This window comes from Amblyomma mixtum, chromosome 1 (genome assembly GCF_055824585.1).
Source record: "Amblyomma mixtum isolate Tamu chromosome 1, ASM5582458v1, whole genome shotgun sequence".
In the NCBI taxonomy this organism is placed as follows: domain Eukaryota; kingdom Metazoa; phylum Arthropoda; class Arachnida; order Ixodida; family Ixodidae; genus Amblyomma; species Amblyomma mixtum.
Genome location: NC_143012.1, coordinates 322,939,795 through 322,963,474, shown reverse-complemented (window position 1 = coordinate 322,963,474; position 23,680 = coordinate 322,939,795). Strand labels below are relative to the sequence as shown.

Below are 23,680 nucleotides of genomic sequence, written 5' to 3'. Positions count from 1 at the left end.
AACAACAGCAAACAAAAATAAAAGCGATGGTGAAAGGATAAAAGCATGGTGTGAAGCGCGCAAACACAAGCATACCCTGATGGAAACAACAAGGAAGAATTGTAACGATACCATTTAAACCAGATAAAAAATAAATTTCGGGCCTCAAAAACAAGTTACAGACGCGCATAGCGATGGTCATAGGATAATAGCATGGTCTCAAGGAGCAAGTGAATAGGTGAACATTAAAAACAGGTAAAAATACATTTGCGTGACTGAAAAAAGTTTAGAGCCAAGCAATGGACATGAAACGTAAAAAAAAAAGTTATAAGTGGCCCTCTAAAAAAAAATAACGATTTCTTTATGTGAAAGTGAAATAGAAGGAGTGCTGACACAGTTTTCACAAGTTTTCATAATGTGAAAAACTTCGACTACCTTCCTCCCGGTTTTCGGATTATGAAAACTGGTGAAAACTGTGCCAGCACTCCAGCTATTTCCCTTTCACAGAAAGAAACCGTTTTTTAGAAGCCTTCTTATATATTTATATGTGTTTAATGTCCTATGCTTGGCTGTAAAGTATTTTTTGGTCACAGATATGCATCCTTTTACTTGCTTTTAATGTTCACCTATACTCTTATAAGCCGCCGCGGTGGCTCAGTGGCTTTGGTGCTCGGCTGCTGACCCTGAAAAAACGTTAGTTCGATCCCGGCCGCAGCGGTCGAATTTCGATGGAGGTTAAATTCTTGAGTCTCGTGCACTGTGCGATGTCTGTGATGTTAAAGAACTCCAAGTGGTCGAAATTTTCAGAGCCCTCCACTATGGCGTCCCTCATAGCCCGAGTCGCTCAGGACGTCAAACCCAACAAACAAGCCAAACCACTTGTTCCTTCTTATTTCCATCCTGTCATGCTTGTTTTTACATTATTCACATGTTTTTAACATATGACCATCACCATGTGCAGTTGTAAATTGTTTTTCAAGCCCAAAAATTCGCATTCATGCAAATGCGGCTATAGAGAGCCCGTACTCGCAACTCATAAATCACACAGGTCTGTATCTCGAGCTGCCCCGAATGCCGCAGCATTCACGCTTTTTGGCGCTTTTGACCAAGAGATCTCAAACCCTGTTACTGCCGCCATGTGTCGCATGCGCTGTTCGCGGTAAGGAAGCCTGATGAAAGGTTTGGAAACGGTCGAAGGAAAGGAAGTTTTCAGAGTTTGAGGCTTATAAGTCTCTAATAATGTACACCCGGAGTGTTCTTTAACAGTATCGCGCGACCATCAACCCGCCTATCTTCACTGGAAACATTTTCCAGTGACTCTATACCCGCCAGCTTGTCAGCGCCTTATCACGGCGCGGAGTGGCGACGAAAACGATAATAAGCGCATGTGTTACACATGCACTTATTCTCGATTAAGTATGCGCTTATTCTGCCATGTTTCGCCGCTCCAGGCCGTGATAAGGCACTGACAAAGCGACGGGCCGATTGTCGCGCGATACTGTTGAAGGATTGGCCGAGTAGGCGTATGATGAGGTGAGGAAGAGAAACGGGCAAGAATACTCGCATATGCCCAAAGTGCTTGTTGTATGCAGCCTATTTCACTGCACTGCTTCGTCAGACAGCGCTGGCCATCCGTGATACCGTTAAGGAGCAATAGACCCTCGCGAGGAGTGGGTAAGGTTTTTTTTATGTTTCTTATTTTATGTTGTGACAAGAAACTTGCCCGGATCTTTGATCTGTAATTCTCCGGGAAGGGCAGTAAGTTTTACTAAAAAATATTTGGCCGGCTTGAAGTCAAAGAACAAACAATATTCGTGCTGCAGAGCTTTGAGAAACGTTATCTATATATTTATTATTACAAATACCTCAAGGGCCCTCGGGTGAGGGCTTTACTTGAGGGATGGGCTAGCAACCTGGTGTTAATGACACAGTGTTTCGACTCTCGATGACTTTCCTGAAATGGTCCGGGTTTGTATGAAGGATGGTACTAGTGGGAAGACTGTTCCAGTCACGCGCTGTTTGGATGAAGAAGGAAGGAAGATGTGTCACGGTGCGAGCAGGAGATGGGTAAACGGCCTTTTGGTGGCTTGTGCGGGCTGAAGGACGATGAGCAGGCTGGATAGGACAGTTGTCAGAAAAGTTGTGATACATTTTGTGATACAAGCATAGCCTTGCAACTGTACGGCGTTGCTTGAGCAAAATAATTTGTTACATCCACCAAAATTTCACTTCAGTGTTATTTGTGCGTTAATGTTTTTGTTCATTAATGCATTAAGAATTGTGCATTAATGTTTTTTTTTTGCTGGGGGGGATTTTGAATTTTAATCTTCAGTTTATCACACTTTTCGGTGGTAAAGATATTAATTAAGGAGAACTTTAGTTCTATGCTGATTCTGCTAGTTAAGTCGATCGGATAGCGTAATTTTAAAACTCCTGTGGGTTTTATTAATTTTTTTTCTAAAGCTAGACATGAAAAATTTATGAAATGCATTAAAACTGCGCTTTAAAAGTTGCCCTTTTTACTTTGGCCGCGCAGCACCAATCCTAAAATTAGCATGGTCCCAAGCATTCAGCATCGTTTAATTAAAGCCTTTACAAATACATTCCTTCACCTTCTACAGCTTCTTTAATTCGGCAGAGCTACGAAAGAATGCCCTTGTTATCAGGTTGTAGCCAATGGCTGTCAGCACCTCATTGCAAAATGCACCTGGTGTATATGTATATAGCAAACTGGTTTGCTCAAAACGCGCGCTTTTGTCAAGAGAAACGAAGTACCGATGCTTTTGCGATGTATTCAGAAAGCATCAAGAGACCGCCAGGTTTTGTAAAATCAACTCTAAAGAGTAGGCTGCACGACCAGCAAAACAAATTATGGCGGCTTAACGCTAATAACCAGCGTCAGTGTACTACAAAAAGAACTATTTAAAGTAGATTTTTTTTCCCCCCAGAATGTTGTGCCTAGTTTACAAAATGCAGACACACTTTAGGAGACCTTTTCTTTGTTTTGAATAAAAAATGAAGCTACGCAAACGCATTCTGCCTCAAGTTGTCCTTAAAGAGTGAATTGGTGTAGTTTGAACCACCACAAGACGTCCTCCAGTGCTCATATAAGCATGCTGTTTGGAGGATATGTTCTTAATTTTGGTCAACTTTGCTCATATTCCTCTCTTAAAAAGAAGTTTGCCGGGTGTACCTCTCAGGGATTAAGAGAAATAGCTAGGCCTTAAAAATCAGAGCGAAAGCACCAGGCGAGAACGAAGGAAGACGTAAGGAGCACTATTAAAAATTATTCTTGTAGTCTGCGCTCGTGTTTCCTTTCTTTGTCCTTGTTTCTTGTGTCGTGCTGAACGTCGACACGCTCGAGCATCTATTTTCCACTCAAAACGACGCGTACGCTATGACGTCGTTTTTTTGTTGTCCACACACGTGGAAGTTGGCGTACGCTCCGCACCACAAGCCGTCATGTTTGGAACGCATGGATTGCTATGCAAGCCATGCTACCACTGTACATCTACCTTGAATGCAGTTGCAGAAATGAATGATCGTGCATCACTGTCGCAAATGGGTACGCGTACACATCGCCATACGCAAACTCAGACGCACTGAAAGCAAATCTGTTGAAGTCGCCGAACGCACAGGCTGCGGATACGAAATCTAGCAATCTAGCATGGAAGAGGTCGCCATTTTGGACTGAGCGCCCGAGTAGCCACCGTAGCAGCAAATCGTAGAGCAGTGCAGTGAAGCATGCGTACAGTTCAGGCAACGAGGTAAAGAACCGTGGTGGTAACGCTGCGCCTAGTCCAAGAACAAGGCGCTCCGAGTGAATCCTCGCTAATTGCTGTTTAATAAGGCGCATTTAATAATTAACCGCAGAAAAGTGAGCAGTATTTAAGGCGTCTTCCTCAAAGCAAGGAGCATTTCATGATTTGGCCCGTTATCTTTCATGTGTAACATAAACGAATGCATTTTAAGAACTTTAAAAGAGAGCAACAACAGGGGTATTTAGATCATGGTTGAAGTTTGGATGGTTAACAATGCTAGTTGGGTGTTGCAGGAAAGTCCTTTTAAAAAGCCATGTTGGCTAAGATGAAAGAATTTGTCCAAAACAAGAACTTGGCGATGATAGCTTACATGACACGCGTCATCAGTTTGCAACAGATGTTGGTGAGGGATATGGGACGGTGCATTTAAAAGAACATGCATATCAAACAAACTGCCGCAGTTTACTTCTGTTCGTCCGTTCAGTTAAAAGGAGGAGAACGAACTTGTTTTGGGACTGGAATAACATTACCAAACTTTCAAAGCACGCCTGATGACAATAACTGCTGAAATAGGTGGCACGAGATGACTCTTAGATGACGCTTACATTGCGATTGGTATGTTTTAGTACTTTAGAATTCAACCCGCCAACACCAGATGAAGATGTGTTCTTTCCATTACAGCTATTCTCCTTACCGTGCGTTGCGTTCGGCTTCAAGCGCCTCGCCTCTTACGGAGAGGTTAATTCCCAAGCGTACAGCATACCCGTCGTCTAACTTCATTGCAAACAAGTGCTTCTATACAGACGTGTGCATTTGTGCTCCACGTGCAGTCCGGACAGCCGGCCTTGACCGACGATATCCAATCTTCACCGAGAGAAGTGAGCGCAGAAAAAAAATAAAAAAATGAAAGCGCGCACGACAGCCGTTAAGTGGCGGACGCAAAGCAGTCTGATCCTAATGAAGGCCGAAGCACAGCTTACGCAAGTTCGGCGCACCGCCTTCACTTAGCATGCAGTCCGGAAAGGCGGCAGCTAACGAGGCGGCGGCCCCTCTGCACTTGTGCGCAAAACGGTGTACGCGACCGTCTAGGTTAGTTACAGAAATAGAAAAAGAAAAGAGTGCGTCCCATGTGCATTCCATCGCGTACGCAGGAAAACAGTGTTGTTTCTCTCGGCTATGAAGCTGCGCGTTGGCGGCTTCAGCACCGGAGGCCCATGCCGTTCGAAGCCGACCGCCTATGCGTCGCCGTTTCGTTCGAACAGTCTTACAGGTTTTCGCGTGCTTTATTTCTACTCTGACAACATAGTACGGCGCCATTGTAGGATAGCGAAAAATATGCGCATCGTCTCTATAGAAGATTGCGGATACTGGGCTGAAACGTACGTAGAGGACGTGATATTGTGTTTGCTGGCAATGTACATTTTGTTCTGTTTTTACACAAAAGAATTAGAGAAACAAAAACGAACTTTGTGAACGTTTTCGACATGCATCATGATAGGTGGCCTGTGGTAGGTGTGCCAGGTATAAGCAACTTCTTCTCTAGATATATTGAAACATGTAGTTTTCATACCTATGAAAAGCCGTCCTCATATCGAATATTATCTAGCAAACTCGGAGTTCAAAGACGAGAGGCCGTGTGCTATATTATAGAGCTGGCGATTGCTGAAGCGGTGCTGACGATGGGAAGCGTACTGAACACTTTTCTTTCTGTTTGCCGCAGTGGCGAGAGCTGAAAACACCGGTCTTCGAAGACCTGGACTGCCGCTGAAAGCTCATCGGAAGGTGACGCAGCGCACACTACACCGCCCGAGTGAGTGATCCTGCCAGGCTACAAGAATTTACTTAATTAATCCAGTGCAATGTACTCTGTACTTTTCTGAGCCACGTAAAGTGGAGTAGAAGTATCGCAAGAACGTTTTATCGGGAAATGCTCGTGCCTTGACAATGTTGCTCAACATGTTAAAACTTAAGGCGATGAAGACAAATATACTGATACAAGAAATATCCACACAGACCTGTCAGACGATATTCCTATGTTCTGGATGCATCCTGTAGATACGTATGCTCCTCTCGCCTTTGTTGCAGTTGTATTTGTCCAGTACTAAATTAAAATTTGTGGCCCCTAATGCGTGAATTGAAGTGGAAAACTTTTCATCTTCTATGGCTTTTTTTTATTTGCCGAATAGGGAACATGGTGTTCTTTTCTTTTCACAGAGGTACTGTTAAAACATGTTAAAACTTAATCAAGGCGATGAAGACAAATATACTGATACAAGAAATATCCATACAGACCTGTCAGACGATATTCCTATGTTCTGGATGCATCCTGTAGATACGTGTGCTCCTCTCTCCTTTGTTTCAGTTTCAGTCAAGTACTAATTAAAAATTTGTGGCACTGAATGCGTGAATTGAAGCGGAAAACTTTTCATCTTCTATGCCTTTTATTTGGCGAATTGTGAACAGGGTGCCCTTTTCTTTGCACAGAGGTACTGACGACGCGTTTTCATTTAGTTCTTGCCCTGCGCAGGCATGTGAGACAGCCTTTATAAAAATGATCTATAGACTGTCTGTAGACTTCTTATAGACGCTACTGCCTTGCTATAGATGTTTACTTTTGAATATTCATAATCTACTAAAAGTCTACTAAAGTCTATTAAAGTCTACTAAATGTGCATGGACATAAACCTATATATTGTCTATCGACACTCTATAGGATTTGTATTGCCTATAGACTAGTCTAAAGGATGTGTCTATATAAATTCTACAGACTTTATAGAAAAACTCTATGAACAGTCTATAGACTGTCTAAAGAATTTTTTTTAAGGGAGCATTTGATTACCGGAAAATAATTCTTAAATTTCGACCAACCGCGCGTGGAGTCATTTCGGTGCAGTTGACACGCTGGTTGAGTGGCCGACTGCCCGACTGCTTGTGCGGTGTGCCGTACGAATGGTTGACACATGACAGGACACGGCGCGCGCACGGCTGCTACCAACTTTTTCAGTTGGAAGGCTTAAATCTGCGTTGTTTTTCCAACGCAGCGCAGTCGAGACACATCATGTCCAACTCACAGGATGTGACTGTTGCACCGCTGCCTGATTTGGAACATGTGGCGCGAACGGAACTCGGAGAGACAGCGGAAACCAAGCAGAGATGTCTGTTGCAGTTGCGGGAACTTATGGCCGGTAAGTCTGTAGAGGCTTCTTCGGTACACGCTACCGTTAGCTGAAAGCAGCCGGTTTTACTCGTTACACTGTGACTGTCAATATTATGCAAATCAGCGCAGGTGTCATATTTTAACTACTGGGCTATTACAGTACTGTGCAGATGTGACTACGCGAACGTCCACTTAAAACTATGCGAGTTCCTTTGCCAGTCGCAAATTATTACAGAAGGTAAAAAAAGAGACATCGCCACCCGCCATTTACTCGTATTTCAGCCTGCTGTTTCTCAGATATTCCATTTGCTAGGGCAGAAGAGCAGAGGAAGACGCAAAAGCCACTAACTTGAAATGTGAATTGAGGTGTAACTGTACTCAACCAGCTGCTGTAGCTAATTAGAAAAAAAGAATACTAGAGCTGGGACGAGAAGTGAAAGTCCGCTTGGCTGCCAAAAAAACAGCAAATGTTCGCAGCACAAAAAGTGATAGTTCTTAATTCGTTTGTGACACGCCATGTGGTAACAAACAAGCCGCGAGAGAGGCCTGCTATTTTGACGCAAGTTGCCACTTTCGCTACCATCTTCTTCACTTCACTTCTGAGGCAATACTGCCTCCTCTCGTCGAATGCGCAAGCCTGTATGTTTCCGCGGTGTCGGGTGGATGGCGCCGAATAATGCCCGAGTCTGCTGTTGTTATTCATTATATGCAGTTTTCCACTTTTATGAATCAGTGTCTTATGATCGCAGTAATGGGGCAGATGAACCCTTGAATCATGTCGCTGAATGACTGACGGCTGATATATGCGGCAATCAACTGCACTACTTCTTTGCAATTTTCAGTTTGTCGCTGGGGGCAAAAAGTAAGCGAAAGTTGGCATCGCAAATGTTCGTTCATTTTGTCGGCGAAGAGAGAACTGGTTCAAAATTGGCATCCAGGACGCTTGGCTAACTGTCATCATCTAATCGCATTACATTTTTGGGAAAGCTTTAGATTGTGTTTTGACGTTAACCGCCGTTTGCACGCGACTCGCAGCCGACAGTGCCTTGGACTGGCCAACAGACGAGAAGTTTCTGGTCCGGTTTCTTCGGGCTCGAATGTACAACGTGGAGACGGCCTACAAGACTCTTCGTAAATACTTCTGCGTGAGGAAGAACATGCCAGAATACTTCGAGAATCTGACTCCTTCGAACCTGCCATATGAAACTGTCATCCTCGACAACCATCTCACGATGGTGTCCAAGCACAGAGACGCCTATGGAAGGGCTGTTGCTATGCTAAAATTTGGTGGGTCCCGTTTGACAGCTTAATAATCACAAGCTTCCTTTTTAAAGCCTCGACTGCCCTACTTCAGAAGCTAATATTGAAAACAAAAGGCAGGAAGTATGTTAGAACATGCTTTAGAACCGTCCTCTCTTACAGAAACGGTGCATCGCCAGTTCAATGCTCGATTCACATACAACATACTACAAAGTGTTTTTTTTTCCTATTTACTGCGCGCTTCTACACGACACTATTGATGATGAGATAAAGAGTCAAGTACATAAAATACTCGAAAACTGGCCTGTTATTTGTTCTCATAATCAGCAGTGTTGTGTACTAGAGCGCAGTAAACCAATTATGCAGAACCAACTGGCCGCTGTTTTAGCTTTACCTGCACTGTGTGCATAAACTCTGATGGAAAGGCGACGTACTGTTGCACAGTGCAGCTTTGCAAAGACAGCCTTTTCCGCACCATGAGCATCAACACAAAGCTCGATACTGTTTGCAAAAAAATTCAGGGAGACACTTTGTTGACCCAAACTGCGGTGAGGCTTAAGCCTTAAGCGCGGTGTTCTGCTTGTGTCATGTGTGGTTATGATGTTAAGCTTCGCGTCTAAGAGTAGAACGCGAGAGCGTTTTGCAACGCTGCCAGGGAGTGCACAGAACGCCTTTTCAAGAGAATGCAACCTTTAATTGGTTGCATGGTTAAGAGCCAAAACACAATTGACGCCGTTTGAAACTCGCGCACTGTGACATCACGACCATTTCGATCAATTGAAAAGCGCGACATTTCTGTCGACAACTCCTGCTTACAACGATGAGGCATTAAAGGCTTCCGCCTTAAAACTGATAGAATGTAGCAAAAAACTGTTCTTACGGGTTTCTATGCGTCGAACGAAAATGTAAGTGCAATACTGTTTTTGTCTCTTCTTGCTTTTTTTCTTACTCAATCATTATCTCCTTCTTCAACCCGCTGCTACCTAACTAATCCAATGATGTTCCATGCGGTAACCAAAAATTCAATGAATTAATAAGGTGGATTGTTGCGCTAGTTGGTGCATGATCACTTAAAACGCCTCGTCCAGTTCTGTGTGTTTCTTCCTTGTGTCTGTTTCTTCTCTGCTGCCGGCTTTAAGTGATCCCTGAATTAGGCCCTAAAATTCTTATTTGAGGCACTTTTTCCTGCAGCAGCTTGAAAGCCATATCAATTCAAAAAAAGTGAGGTAATTTTAGCTGTTGAAGTGAAACTAAGTGGAAATTCCCTTTTCGTCAAATTTTACTCCTGAAATTCTCTGAACAAGGGAATATTCCCCAAATAAAGCATAACTGAACCACCAGTTTCACCTACCAGTTTCACCGCAGCACATACCAGCATACCAGATGTTTCAGAGAATTTGATTACTAATTAAAAAAAGATATGTGTTTCGAGGTAAATAGAAGCCTTCTGCGGCGTAGCAAACCAGTGTTGGCGGACGTCAAAAAACAGGGGAATCATGTTAACTGCTAAAGTGATTAACTAAATTCTAATAGCTAACTTTTTAACTATGACAGATAGGCACCGAATTGCAAACAGCGATTTGTAGCTGGCCGTTAGTAATAACCATATCAGTTTTTAGAATTTAGAAAACGCGATGATGACCCTCGCCACTCTGAATCAACATAAATCTGTCTACATTGTGCCAAAATACATGCGCTTTCAAAAAGCATGCAGGCAAAGCAACCACTTTAGTGCACGTAGCTAGTCGAAATAGCCAAACTTTACTGAACCACAGGACTGAGGTGAATCGCGTTTTCGAAATTATAAAAATTGATATGGCTATTAAAAACGGCCGACAACAAATCTGTAATTGCAGACAGGTGCCTGTAAAATTAAAAGTAAACTATTAGAATTTTTAACCACTTTACTATTTAACATGACTAGCCTGTTTTTTTTTGACGTCCGCCAACACTGGTATCACTATGCCGCAGGAAGCTGTCCTTTACCTCTGAAACCCTATTTTTAAATATTACTGATCACCGTCCCTGAAACGCCTGGTATAAGCAACAGTATGCGCAGACGAAGAAAATACTTTGCTTTTCAGTGAACTGCTTTCTCCCCTTCTTTTAAGGATCATGGCACAGTGGCATCTGTTCGATAACTGACCTCGTCAGGGTAGCTTTGGTGATGGCGGAATGGATGCTGCTGGACGAAGAGACGCAGATCCGGGGCTTTGTGTGCGTGGTCGACCTGAAGGGCCTGAGCCTGTCTCACACTGCCAATGTTACACCTTTCCTCGTCAAGAAGTGGGCCTACATTGTACAGGCAAGAGTGAACTTTACACAAAACTGTGCAGTGGCGTCCTCTGGTGTGTCTGTTAAAGATACTTAAAGAGATGCACAAGCTCGTACTTGGCATCTACCACTCTCATCATGCTGTGCGGCTTCCTGGTGGACGCTGTCTGACTCCACGTCGCTCAGTCCTTAGAGCACTGAATTACTGGCACAAAAAGTTCTGGGGAGCAAGCACTCTGCGCTAACTAAAGTGCAATGAGGCGAAAGGCTGTTGCTGCCCCTGTTACGCAGCAACAGCCGTCATCACCTATGCGGTGATGACGGCATAGGTGACGTTAAGCGCATGCGCAGTACATTTCCGGTTACGACATACTACGGCATTTGATGACGCCATCAGTTTTTGTTAACGATTGTTATTAATTTTAAATTAATTAATGTAATTAATTTGGTGTTACGACATACCACACAATGTCGATGACTCCATCAGTTTTTACCAATTATGTTACTAATTATGTTGCTTAATTTTTGAAAAATTAAGTATAATTATTTATACCGTGTTAAGACATACTACCCCATGTTAATGACGTTATCAGTTTTTAATAATTTGGCAGCTAAGGTATGACGATCTATTTCGTCTTCCGACATACTACGTCATGTTGATGACGTCATCAGTTTGACAGCAGGGTGGGACAACTTGTGCGCCTATAAAGGTTTTCTTCTTAAAAAAATAAACTTAGCATTCTTCAGAAATCATCGTTTTCCTGCTGGTCCAAGGTTGCCTATTGCAATGTCTTAATTGCAGTCAATGATTACAGTATGTATCAAAAAGCGTATGCAGCTGCTTTTGAGCGAAGCCTATTTAACTCGTCTCCCGCCCCATTTGGGAGCTGTTACTGAAACGTCCGACTGGCTTCGCAGGAAGACAGCAAAGCTGCCGTGATAGATGACATTTCGCAAAAAAAAAAAAAAAACTAAATGCACCTGGTAGGAAATAGCTGAACATATGGCAGCCTGGCATACAAGGAAGGAGTCCCAAACAGCAAAGAGAGAATAACAGGTAGTTTTTTAACTCACAATATACCACCGCTGGTCGCTCTCGGGGCGTAACCGCATTAAACGTGAGGCCGAGATAAAAGGCCAGTGAGGTTCTCACAAAGCACGAGCAGGATAATATTTTACGAGCTGCTTTATGTTGCACAACGGCACTCGAAATACTGGTGCGAGTAAAACAAAATACAATGGTAGTTGATGCGTGACATATATTGTTCAGAAGTTTGCTGGGAATTTCTAACGATTATATGCTTTTTGTAGATCGCGAGACTAAAAAGCGGTTAAATCATAACGCGCACGCTCTTCTAAGGCTGTCTATACGAAACTAAACGTTAAAGACAACACAACACTTTAACACTGCAATTCTCCCGCATTTAAAATGTCCGCTGAGTGATGAGCTTACATGATTTCATCACTAATGGCTCCTTCATTGCAGAAATGAAAAGAAAAATCCAAGAAAGATGAGAACAGTATACCTAACCGTAGCCAATTTTGAGGATTTATAAATGTCTAAGGAGCATAAGTAGGAGCATACAGTAAACAAAGAGTAAAACTCAGAAGTGCTCGACACCTCCCAAAGCAGAATTCTCCCAAGCAGAAAGTTTGGGACCTTTGTGACGTTGGGATTAGCTTTTGCATGAATTAATCTTTCCGCAGGGTGGTTTACGGTTTATGGGGCCTTAACGTACCAAATCGACTCAGGCTATGAGGAACGCCGTATGGAAGGGCTACGGAAATTTCGTTTCCGGAGGCATCCTGCATTTCTAGCAGCTGAACCTTTCAACTTGAGCTGATAAAAACGGTGGAAAAGGCATCGTTGCTTGAAGTATATAAGCGATTAGTGTAGTTCTGTGTTCAGGAATGAAAATTATGCGCATTTTTACAGTTTGTATGACAGGTATTACATAGAGTATGAAAGGGTAACTGGCAACTAGTCAAAGCTTTAGGTCGACCCATTTAGGCGAAGATTTAAAGCCAAGAAATAATAATAATTATTAATTACATCGCTACAATAATTCGGGCGTCATTACTATGCAGCCGAATTTCATCAGTTAGGGGGATGTTGATTTTAAGAAGCCCTTTTTGGAGCATAAGTACAATTATACAGCATGGGACGCTTTCTTGTCGCTTTCAAGCACAATATGCGGCCAATAAGTATTCAACGAGCGTACTCTCTATTTTGTTGATAATAAGCTGTGATGTATTAGTTGGCTGGTTCGAGATAAAGTTCAGTCGCTTGGTTTTGCAACAGACTGCTTCCAAAGACGTTTTTCTTTTTCTCTTTCAGGACTGTTACCCAATACGGTTGAAAGCCATCTACGTGACGAATAATCCTCCAATATATAAAATTCTGTTTCACATCATTAAGCCTTTTCTGAAATCTAAGCTCTTGCAACGGGTAAGTACAATTAGAGACCTACTTCGGCCGCAAGGAGTAACATTACTGTTTTTGCGTAATGTCCTTTCTTCACCACTCTACAGTTTCGTGGCATATGAGACATACATACAAACCAGACCAGTGCAGACTCTTGGCTTCAGTAATGAATATGTGGTAGAAAGGTATAAGGGTTAAGTTTGGCGCATGTGTACCCAACAGGAACAGGATGTTTGCCTTATTGCTCCTATTTTTGCCCGATTTGGGGAAAAAAAAACTCGCAAAAGCGATAAAGTTCTTAAGTTCCTTTGCGCATACAGATTTTAACTCTGAACTCTTAGCCTTGCGAACTTTGACAGCGGCTATAGAAAAACAGGTACGGACGTAAGTAAACGGAGCATGCGATTCCATTATAATTGCAATCATGCCTTTGCCATAGGAAATGAAGAAGCTGTGTCTGTCCATGTCAAGGCGCACTGCTGTCCTCTATCAGACAGTGCACACAATAGTTGACAACTCCAATTAGGCAAAGCATGAAAAATATTATAAGGCAACAGCATGCTCAGCTTTGCTTTTTTCGGCCCCTGTACAGCTAGTTGGACAAGCTAGTAGCGGGTGATCATAGTTGGTAAAACTATGCGCAATACGGGAGGAAGACAGAGGACAGAATAATATGACACTGAACTAGAAGCTTAAGTGTTTGGTTAAAAGAGGTCGTGAAGAAAGAGAAGCCGTGCATGTTCTGTGCGAGCCATGTAAGCAAGGAGCACGGCACACATGTTCCAGCGCTTTCTGAAGCAAAGACAGGTGAGGCGAAATTACATGTTTCCGTCCCCGCATTTCTTGAAAGCAGTTATTGGACACTTCTTGAAGGTACCCGCTCCAGCAGAGAAGTATGAGAAAAAGAGAATGCGCCGACTAACACAAAAGCGACCAACAAAGAGAAAATAGTGTTTCTTGATTCCAGCTTTGATTTGGAATACTAAAAAAAAAAAACGTTAATTTATTCCAGGTCCGATTTTTGGGAAGTGACCCACGAACGTTCCATGGCCTGCCCCCGCCCGATTGTATACAAGCTGAGTTCGGTGGTACGCACGAGAACTTCGATTATCGCCGCCAGCACAAGGAACTGCAAAATGCGACCGACTATTTCGAGTACATAAATGGCTGCGGCTTCCGCAGCTAGCGAGCTGCAATTATGCCACTCACGCCTGTGCATATGTGATGTGAAGCTGGCTTCAGAAGAGTTGGATGAATGAATGAATGAAAGATTTCATTATCGGCAGAATAAAGTTGTTAGAAAAGTCCGAGCGGTTGCGGAATATCTCCAACCCTTTCTTCTTTGTACCCTTAAGGACTGGTTTTGTACTGGAGTTCAGATTCCATGAGGTGGTGCACTGTGACCTCCAAAGCGCGCAGCACAGTCCTTTTCTTTAATATATGTGCACTTTTCGATGAGGTGACGGCTGGCATGTGGGAGAATATACGTCTGGTTATAATACAACACTGATAAGGGGTGGGTAGTGTGTCTGGGTTGCCTCCATGTTACCTGTTCCTGAAACTTGGAAAAAACACCTTGGCGCAAACAAATTCACATACGCAAAAGAGACGAGGAGACGACGGACAGGCGCCCAGTTTCAAGATGCTAAACCAACTAACCCGGCAACATGCCTTACTTACCTGTTCCTGTCTGTTTAGTTTTAACATGCCAGCGTTAGTACCCCCATGTTGGAGAAAATTGAAAGAATTGGCCGGAATTGGCCGGAAAGAATTGGCCGGTGACCGGTTGAAGCTTCGCAGCCGGAGCGGCCGGAGCAACCGAGCACTCCGGCAACCTAAGTGGCTACATAAATCACGTGACCTTATGGTGTCACCAGAAACTCTCCACGAGATTGTGAGAAAGCTCACCACAGTGGCAGGGGGCAGTTACATTAATGATTGGGTGCAAAAAGTTGCTCGGACACAGCAACCTGGATCGCGCAAGCCCCACCATGGGCAATACCTTCCACCGCAAGGAAGCGACGCATAGCTTAACCACTACACCACTGTGCCAGAAATGGTGCGAGGACTCCCAGGGACCTGCGAACGAACGAGAAGTTGAGCATCACCAATTCCGCATATATGGGCTTAAGCCATTTAAAGATGCACTGAAGAGGAATCTGAACTCCTCTTTTTGCCGCGGGAACTCGATCTACACGTTCCGAGCATTCTTAGAAACTTCGACTTATTGCCCTGTGGGACCTATTTCTCTAATTAAATCAAATTAACGTCCGGCTCCCGCCTTTATTTTTTGAATTGCCCCCGTACGGTGGGCGGAGTCGACCAACGCGTGGAGTGCCTTTCAGCCAGCTCCGTGGAGACTTTGCTTTCACTTTATTTTGTTTTTTAGGTTTCAGTGAATAAATAGTTTTATTCGCATATAGCCGCAAAATAAGCCCGCAGAAATAGAAATACGCGCGGACTATTTGCTTCTACGGATTACTACGTATTACTCCGCCGATGGCAGAGCAGCAAGCCGCCACGGGTCTGGATTAAAGGCACCCCACGCGTTGGTCGACTCCGCCCACCGTACGGGGGAGAATTCAAAAAAAAAAAAGGCGGGAGCCGGACGTTAATCCGATTTAATTAGGGAAATCGGCCACACAGGGTAATAAATCGAAGTTTCTAAGAATGCTCGGAACCTGTAGATCGAGTTCCCGCGGCAAAAAGACGAGTTCAGAGTCCACTTCACTGCACATTTAAGCTATCGTGTCATACCCTTAAGGTAGGGCGTAAGTGTCGCGTCCTATGGTTTCTATAACGCATACACGTCTCACGGTAAGTGACTGTGCGGTGCTTCGCCGATCTGAGATCCGGGTCGCCGATTGCCTGGCGGATAAGTCCTCAGGCATAGTTGCGGTCGGCTGCGTTTCCCGGATCGGTGGTGTCACAGACAACGAAATGATTTCAATCTGTCTGAGCGGTCTGGTTTCGCTCTTTCTTTCGAGGACTCGGTATGCTTTAGATCATATTATCCCTTTTACGAAATTTCTCGTAGCAGTTTTTGCGTCGCTAAAGATAATTTCAGCCTCCGTGGACGCGATCCCTAAAGCTATTGCGCCAGTTTCTGCGTCTTCCGGTCTCCTTATGGGGACCGTGGCCGGGCATGTGGGTTGGACCTAATTCTCCCGCGCACTTCTTCTCCCTCATAACTTAACTAGATTGGAGGAGGTTCTCTTAGAAAGATAAGGGCTGTGGCAGCCCTTACCCGGTCGGTGACGTGCCGATGGGGATATCAGGAAGTAGTGCCCAGCACATGTCCTATATGTTCCACATTGGCCACTGAGGTGGATCTTCGGCACCGTTTATGGACGTGCACAGGAACGCAGGACTGAAGAACAAGACGATTGCTGGGAGTTGGACTTTTCGGCAACAAGGGAGGAACACCTTTCCTTGTGGCTAACAGACAACGCTAAGAGCAGGAGCATATTCCGGTTTCTGGAATAGAACAACCCCGATTACCTACTTCATCTTATCAGCAGCCTCTTTTTATGCCACATGGAAAGTCTCCGTAAAAAAAAAAAATATATCGACTATGCCTACAGAAAAGGCACCTATATCAAGGCGTTCTGTCTCGTCGGTGTAAACCAGTCCTTTTTTGTTTCCGTAGTGTTTGCATAGAGCCTTGGCTCTCGCTGCACTTCTCTCTTTGCGATGTTCGATATGATTGTTTTCCGCGATAGGTTTGATGTTTAGAATTTTCGAAATTTAGGTACGATTATATAATATCTTCGTTTGTCAAACCTTGTATTCGAGCCTACCCTGCTTTGGATAGCTCTCATGCTTGGTCTTAGATAATCTGTCCTTTTGCAAATTGAGATTAGATTCTTTGAATGGCGCTGTGTTTTGCATCCCTAGTAACTTTAACTTGTTTGTAGCGGCGCTTATTGGCAATTTAAAGGCTGACAGATGAGGCTGTCTATTTCCTCTTCCCGCTTATCGAGGTGTGCGTCGGGTGTGGTGCATACTATTCGGCTTATGACGAAGGCCTGCACAAGGCGTCTCGTGTAGTCTTCTTTCATGCCCTTGTGTTGTTGGAGACTCGCCTAATGAGACCCGTCGTTTGCGAAACGCTGCTGTTTAGTTTGTGTAGAAACTATTTTTACCGCCGCTCTGTATGTGCATGCCTAATGTCCTTAGTTTATTTACTGTGGGGATTTAGTTCACTCCTATTTGTATTGGATCTCTTTTAGCGAGCTGCGTAATTAAGCGATAGCATAGAAGCCTCGTTGGAGCAAAACTCCGGCGTCTGCCATTGTCATCGTCATCACGCCTTAACGGGTTCGTGGGAAAAGTAAAACAGAACTGTAATTAAAATAGAATTGGAAAGTGGAGTTCGGGTGGTTTGATCGACAAGAACTCGGAGAGTACTTGGGCTGCTCGTGTATATTTATATTATATGCACACACCTACACTCCGAGAAGTGACGCACAACCCTTGCTCGGTGTGGAATTTTTGGCACAAAGAAAGATAGCGGGCCACCATACTGTCGGACAAGTAGGGGCCTGGTTGCGTTCAAATCTGCGTGAGGTCTAGTACAAAACAACTAGTCGTAACTTGAGTCAGAAATGATATAATGTCAGACCGTCAACCAAGACATACGTGGGCGCCTATAGGAGTCGTTGGGTCCTATGAGTCGGTGCCCTTTCAGGCGTAGAATCAGGCACAGGGGACCATGTTACGTCATCTGATAAGGAATGAAGACAGATCACGATTACACAAGTCGTGGACATGATTTATAGGGTGTAAAGTCTTAGTGCAATGTCTGCTATCGGGCAGTAGCTAAAGGCGCACAACGAGGCTCAAGCTATTGCAATGTTACAGGTAATCAGAGATGAAGTGGTCCCCTGAATTTTCATGCTCATTACCAAGAGTCACGAACTTTCGCTTTGATATGTTGACAGAACAGGCAGCATACCATAGCTAAGAGCAAATCAAGGTAAGAGCGAACTTCAAAAAGGCCAGCGCCAGCGACTTGTCAGCCCGTTTAAGCAAAACGAAAATTTGAGGTTGCACTCAGAAAGAAAAGCGATTACAGCGAACTGTTCCCGTTGACGTGATAATAGTGTGTGGTAGCCTCGAAAGTTATTTTCAAGCGGCAAAGCAAGTTTCCGGTGGGCATTAACAGTAAACGTCGGTTAGAAATTGAGACACCAGAAGGCGCTTGGCAATTCTCCAGCCGTCACCACAGGGAAAGCTTAGAACTAACGGGGCTAAATCACCTGTGGCGCTACTCGAGGGCTTGAATATTTGAAACAATGCCATAAGCTAACCGCGTTTAAGTCTTTCTTGTCTTGTGGATCTCCAGTCGTGTAGTCTGTTACTACTTCCACCGCGGTTCGAGATTAAGCTGACAAGTTTATCAGCCGCACACAGGACCTCCTTGGATTTGAGAAAAGCACATTGGCGGAGCTGTTCGTGTCAGCGATCGCAGCAGATGTAGATGTGTTTATCGTGGAACCCGGATATATCGAACTGGAAAGAGACCCCGAAATAGTTTGATATATCGATAGTTAGAAATATAAAAATAGCAATAGATTAGCTTATCTGTAGAGCAGAAGCAAGAATGCATTGAACCGACGCTAGCAATGCGCTTCTTGCACCGACCTGCCGTCCGCCGGAGTGCTGGGAGCGAACTGCTGGTTATGTGCTACTAGGCCTAACTTGCTTCGCAGCGAAGTCACAGCTGAGTGTGATTTGGCACTAGCGACTGCCTATCATAACATATCATACACTATAAATAGAATAACATCGTTAAAATTAAGGTACACTGGGCTTCCGCGGTGCTTTCAGCAGCGAAGCCCGCCAGGCTATAGGGCCGCAGATAATGACAGCGATGTGCGCGGATAATGAGTACAAGGAACCAAAGGCCACCCCAAGCATACCCCTTGTTCCCCTCGCCCCGCGGTCGTTGCCAGGAGGCGCACAAGGCCACATAGCTAACCCGTCTCCGCGTGCGAAAAGTCATCGAAGTGTGACATTAGGAGAAGCGCTACTTGCATGGGTGCGGCGCGTTGTTCGACGTATCGAATGATTGGCCCAATTGGAATGGGGTAGACAAAGCGACTGTCCTATATTTTTTTGACACCATTTTCAAGAGGACATTTTGAGTGTTTGATAAAGACAATATTTCAAGATATTCGGGTTCTTTATATCCGGGCTCGACAACGGATATAAACTGATAGAGCTGCGGACCCTGACCATGACTAGCTCGCTGTCTGCTTCATGTAGCCTTTCATTTCTCCATCTTTTTGATTACAAGTTCCCATATATCGATACCACTACTCACACATTCTCTTTTCGTTGGATATCGTCCCATCATCAAGCCACAGCAGGTGGCTATGGATTCGCTGCCTCCGTGTACGAAAATTTGACGCCCCTCGGGTAAACTACCCGAACATTCCGATAGACGAAATAGTGTCGGTGAAAAGAGTCGCAGATCTCGTGAAAAAAATATCGGCGAAATGCACCAATTAAGACCAGTAACGCGTTTCCGTTTCATCAGAATTTGTTTCGTGTTGGTATGTACACTCGTGTGACGGGGCAGTGATTCACTGGTGTCAGAGCTCCGGAGGTGTAAGGAGGAGAATTCCCATCAGCCTAAAAATGTCAGGAACTTCTCGAGGGAGCCCTAAATTTCCCGCTATCCATTCTTGGGGCCTGGAAACTGTAGGTGAAGACAGCATTGGTGGTAGCTTTTCGTAAGGAGGTGGTACATAGGCGGCGGAGAGCTTCGGGCTCTCTGTGCCTACGTGGGAGCTGCCCTCTACACCTGGCGACTAGCCGAGTGTCCTTCAGGACCCCTACTGTGGGAAATAAAGTTTTACCACCACCACCATCTGACTGACATTTCAGTTCACACTGATTCATCTAACCGGTAGGAGGAACTTGCATGCCACTCTAAAAGAGAGAAAGAGAAAAAGAAATCACTACCTTAACCTTACCGAAAATGGTTCAGCTTAAGTTAAGGACAACGCAGCGAGCTATGGAAAGGAAAATGATGGTTCAACGTTAAGACCGGAAGTGGGCAGAGTGGGTAAGAGAACAAACGCGGGTTAATGACGTCCTAGTCGAAATTAAGAAGAAGAAATGGGCTCGAGCAGGGCACGCAATGCTAAGGCAAGATAACCTATGGTCATTTAGGCTAACGGACTTGATCAACGTTTATGATTCCAACAGAAAGCGAGCGCAGTGCGGGGCAGCTGAAAGTTGGGTGGGCGGATGAGATTACGAATTTTGCGGGGATAAAGCAGCCGCGGCTGGCATAGGACAGGATTAATTGGAGAGACATGGGAGAGGTCTTTGCCATGCAGTAGGTGTAGGTGTAGTCTTCTGCTGCTGTTGATGATGATATACATACATTTTGATATTTTATCGCGTCATAGGGGCATTTGTTTTAATCGGGGAATGTTACATAAACAATTCGGTTATTTTCTTGTAATAAATTCTTGTAATAAATAATTGTAATTGTAATAATTTTCTTGTGCGACAGGCTGCGCAGGCACCTCCTGTCCCCGAAGCACCATCCCGGTTCGATGACCGACCCACGTACGCATCCGTTGTACGTCGCACGACAGGCTACGGTCCCATTACCCCAACGCCTGGCGTGAGCAACATCGGCGCATGTCACGCAAGCGTGCCTGGCTACGGTGTGACCCCGTCGACCTCCGTGAGTAACATCGCCACGTATTCTGCAACCGCATCTGCTACAGCTGGGCCACGCCCTCGCAAGTCGGATTTGTGGCGTACACCGGACCGCAGGCCTCTCTGCTACCACTGTGGGGAGCCTGGTCACCTCTACCGCGCCTGTCCGTACCGCCAAGTGGGTCTTCGCGGTTTCCATCCCGACGCACCCTGCCCTCAGAACGGCGAACGACCGCATGAGATTACACAGCATCTCTGGGCACGCCAGAACCCTGCCTACTCTGGAAGGCGCGAGTCCCGTTCCCCTTCGCCTCTCCGTTATCGCTCTTCCAGCCCTGGCCGCCAGAGTAGCTCTGCTGGCCGTCGCTCGCCGAGTCCGCGTCGGGAAAACTAACATCAGCGACCTCTGGAGGCAAGGCCGCTGACGTCGGGACGTGTCAAGATCCTCCATCGCGGAACCCTCGAGCCGACGATACCCGGACAGAGAGAGGCAGCGACAGTATCAGATACGCTGCATCCGATTTGCGTGTGACAATTGATGGCACTGACATTGCCGCGCTGCTCGATACCGGTGCTGATTACTCTGTTATGAGCCGTGCCTTCGCTGGAGAACTTAAGAAGGTTCTGACACCGTGGACGGGGACCCCCATTCGCACCGCTGGTGGCCACCTAATTTCCCCTGTGGGCAAGTGCACGGCTAGAGTTGGGATTAGTGGTTTTACGTACGTTGGTGAATTTGTCGTACTCCCCGAGTGTTCCAGAGACTTGATTCTGGGGATCGACTTCCTGCAGTCGAACGGCGCTGTGATTGACTTTCAGGAGGCACGTGTCACGTTCTCGACCAAACAGGCCGTGGCGCGCTTTGACTCCCGCGATCCCTGCAGCAACGCTCTGCGCATTGTCGAGAACGACGTCACGGTGCCGCCGCGGTGCAGTGTTCTGGTGCTCGTGCGGAACGACCTCTTTCACGACTACGAGGGCCTAGCGGACAGCCATAGTCCACTGCTGCTTAAGCGGGGACTTGCCGTTGCAAGAGGTCTCGTCCAACTACGTGACGGCCGCACCCACGTCCTCCTGACTAACTTTGCCAACGAATATCAGCACCTGGCCAAAGGCATGGCTATTGCCTTCCTCCACGACGTTGCTGAGGTTCCAGGTTTGTGCACCGTGGGAGGACCCTCTCCGGAGTATGCTGGCCCACATCACGTTCTTCAGTCAGTCAGAATAAATCCTGCCTTGCCGTCGGTTGAGAGGGATCTTCTGTCGGCCCTCTTGGCAGAATTTGCGGACTGTTTCGCTACGTGCTCGAAGGTCGGCCGAACTCCACTCGCCAAGCATCGTATCATCACTGACGAGACTACGCGACCCGTCTGCCAGCGCCCATATCGTGTTTCCCCGGTGGAGAGAGAAGCCATTCAGAATCAGGTTGCCGAGATGCTTGCAGACGATGTCATTCAGCCGTCCACCAGTCCGTGGGCATCGCCTGTGGTTCTTGTCAAAAAGAAGGACAATACTCTGCGTTTCTGCGTGGACTACAGGAAACTTAACAGCGTGACCAAAAAGGACGTTTACCCGCTGCCCAGGATAGATGACGCGCTCGACCGATTGCGGAACGCCAGATACTTCTCGTCATTGGATCTTAAAAGCGGGTACTGGCAAATCGAAGTGGACGAGAGAGACCGGGAGAAGACGGCTTTCGTGACGCCTGACGGCCTCTATGAGTTTAAAGTGCTCCCATTTGGTCTGTGCTCAGCACCGGCCACTTTTCAACGCATGATGGACACTGTCCTCTCCGGCTTGAAATGGCAGTCCTGCCTGGTGTACCTGGACGATGTCGTTATATTTTCGCCCACCTTTGACCAACACATGGAGCGGTTGCGCATTGTGCTACAAGCGCTCAAATCCGCGCAACTCACCATCAAAGCCGAGAAATGCCATTTTGGCTTTGAGGAACTTCGCTTTCTTGGTCACGTTGTCAGCGCACAAGGTGTTCGCCCGGACCCTGACAAGACCGCTGCCGTCTCAGGTTTTCCACGCCCAACTGACAAGAAGGCCGTTCGCCGGTTTTTAGGCCTGTGCTCCTATTATAGGCGCTTTATTCAAGATTTCTCGAAAATCGCGGAACCGCTGAACGCACTGACCCGTGACGACACGCCCTTCCTGTGGGGGACCGACGAAGAGGCTGCATTTGTCGAGCTTCGCAGCCGTCTGCAAAGCACTCCGATACTCGGCCATTTCGACGAGCATGCTGCCACGGACATCCACACTGACGCCAGCAATGTTGGCCTTGGTGCAGTACTGATCCAGTGGCAAGACGGTGCAGAACGGGTCATCAGTTATGCTAGTCGAACACTTACGCGCTCCGAGACCAATTATTCTACGACGGAGAAAGAATGTCTTGCAGTGATATGGGCCATCTGCAAGTTCCGACCGTACCTCTACGGACGACCCTTCCGTGTGGTAAGCGACCACCACTCCTTATGCTGGCTGGCGAGCCTCAAAGACCCCTCAGGACGCTTGGCTAGATGGAGCTTACGCTTGCAAGAATACGACTTAACAGTAGTTTACAAGTCTGGCCGCAAGCATCAGGATGCGGATTGTCTGTCGCGCGCGCCTATCCCAATCAATACCGAAGAAACCACCGATGATTTTCCTTTCCTGGGCTCTGTTAGTACCACCCAAATGGCGCAGCTTCAGAGGGCGGACACGAAGTTGGCGCCGCTCATCGATTACCTCGAAGGCAGTGAAGCTCCCATTCCGCGTGTTTTTCTTCGAGGGCTTCACACCTTCACTTTACGGTCTGGTGTTCTCTACAAGCGCAACTTTGCCAACAGCGAAGAAGTGTTCCTACTTGTCGTACCATCACAGCTGCGGTCTGAGATCTTGAGTGCCTGTCATGATGCACCATCCGCCGGCCACCTTTGAGTCAGTCGTACACTCGCGCGGATTAGGCAAAAGTATTATTGGCCCAGGTTACTCCCATCGGTGCGGGCCTACGTCAAAACATGCCGTGAATGCCAACGTCGGAAGACTCCTCCATTGAAACCGGCCGGATTTCTTCACCCCGTCGATCCACCGAATACCCCTTTCCATCAAGTGGGCATGGACCTCCTTGGCCCATTTCCGCAGTCTTCGTCTGGA

The 23,680-nt window shown here is 46.0% G+C and overlaps 1 protein-coding gene across 1 annotated transcript; it reads left to right on the top strand.

The window, feature by feature from the left end:
- The first annotated feature begins 6,787 nt into the window (after nt 1-6,787).
- On the top strand, nt 6,788-14,042 carry LOC149372734 (alpha-tocopherol transfer protein-like). The gene is made up of 5 exons (XM_089582473.1): nt 6,788-6,925; nt 7,933-8,184; nt 10,269-10,462; nt 12,770-12,880; nt 13,869-14,042. Exons 1-5 carry the CDS (start codon nt 6,799-6,801, stop codon nt 14,040-14,042), a joined length of 858 nt encoding a protein of 285 aa, XP_089438599.1. The 5' UTR covers nt 6,788-6,798.
- The last annotated feature ends 9,638 nt before the right edge of the window (nt 14,043-23,680 follow it).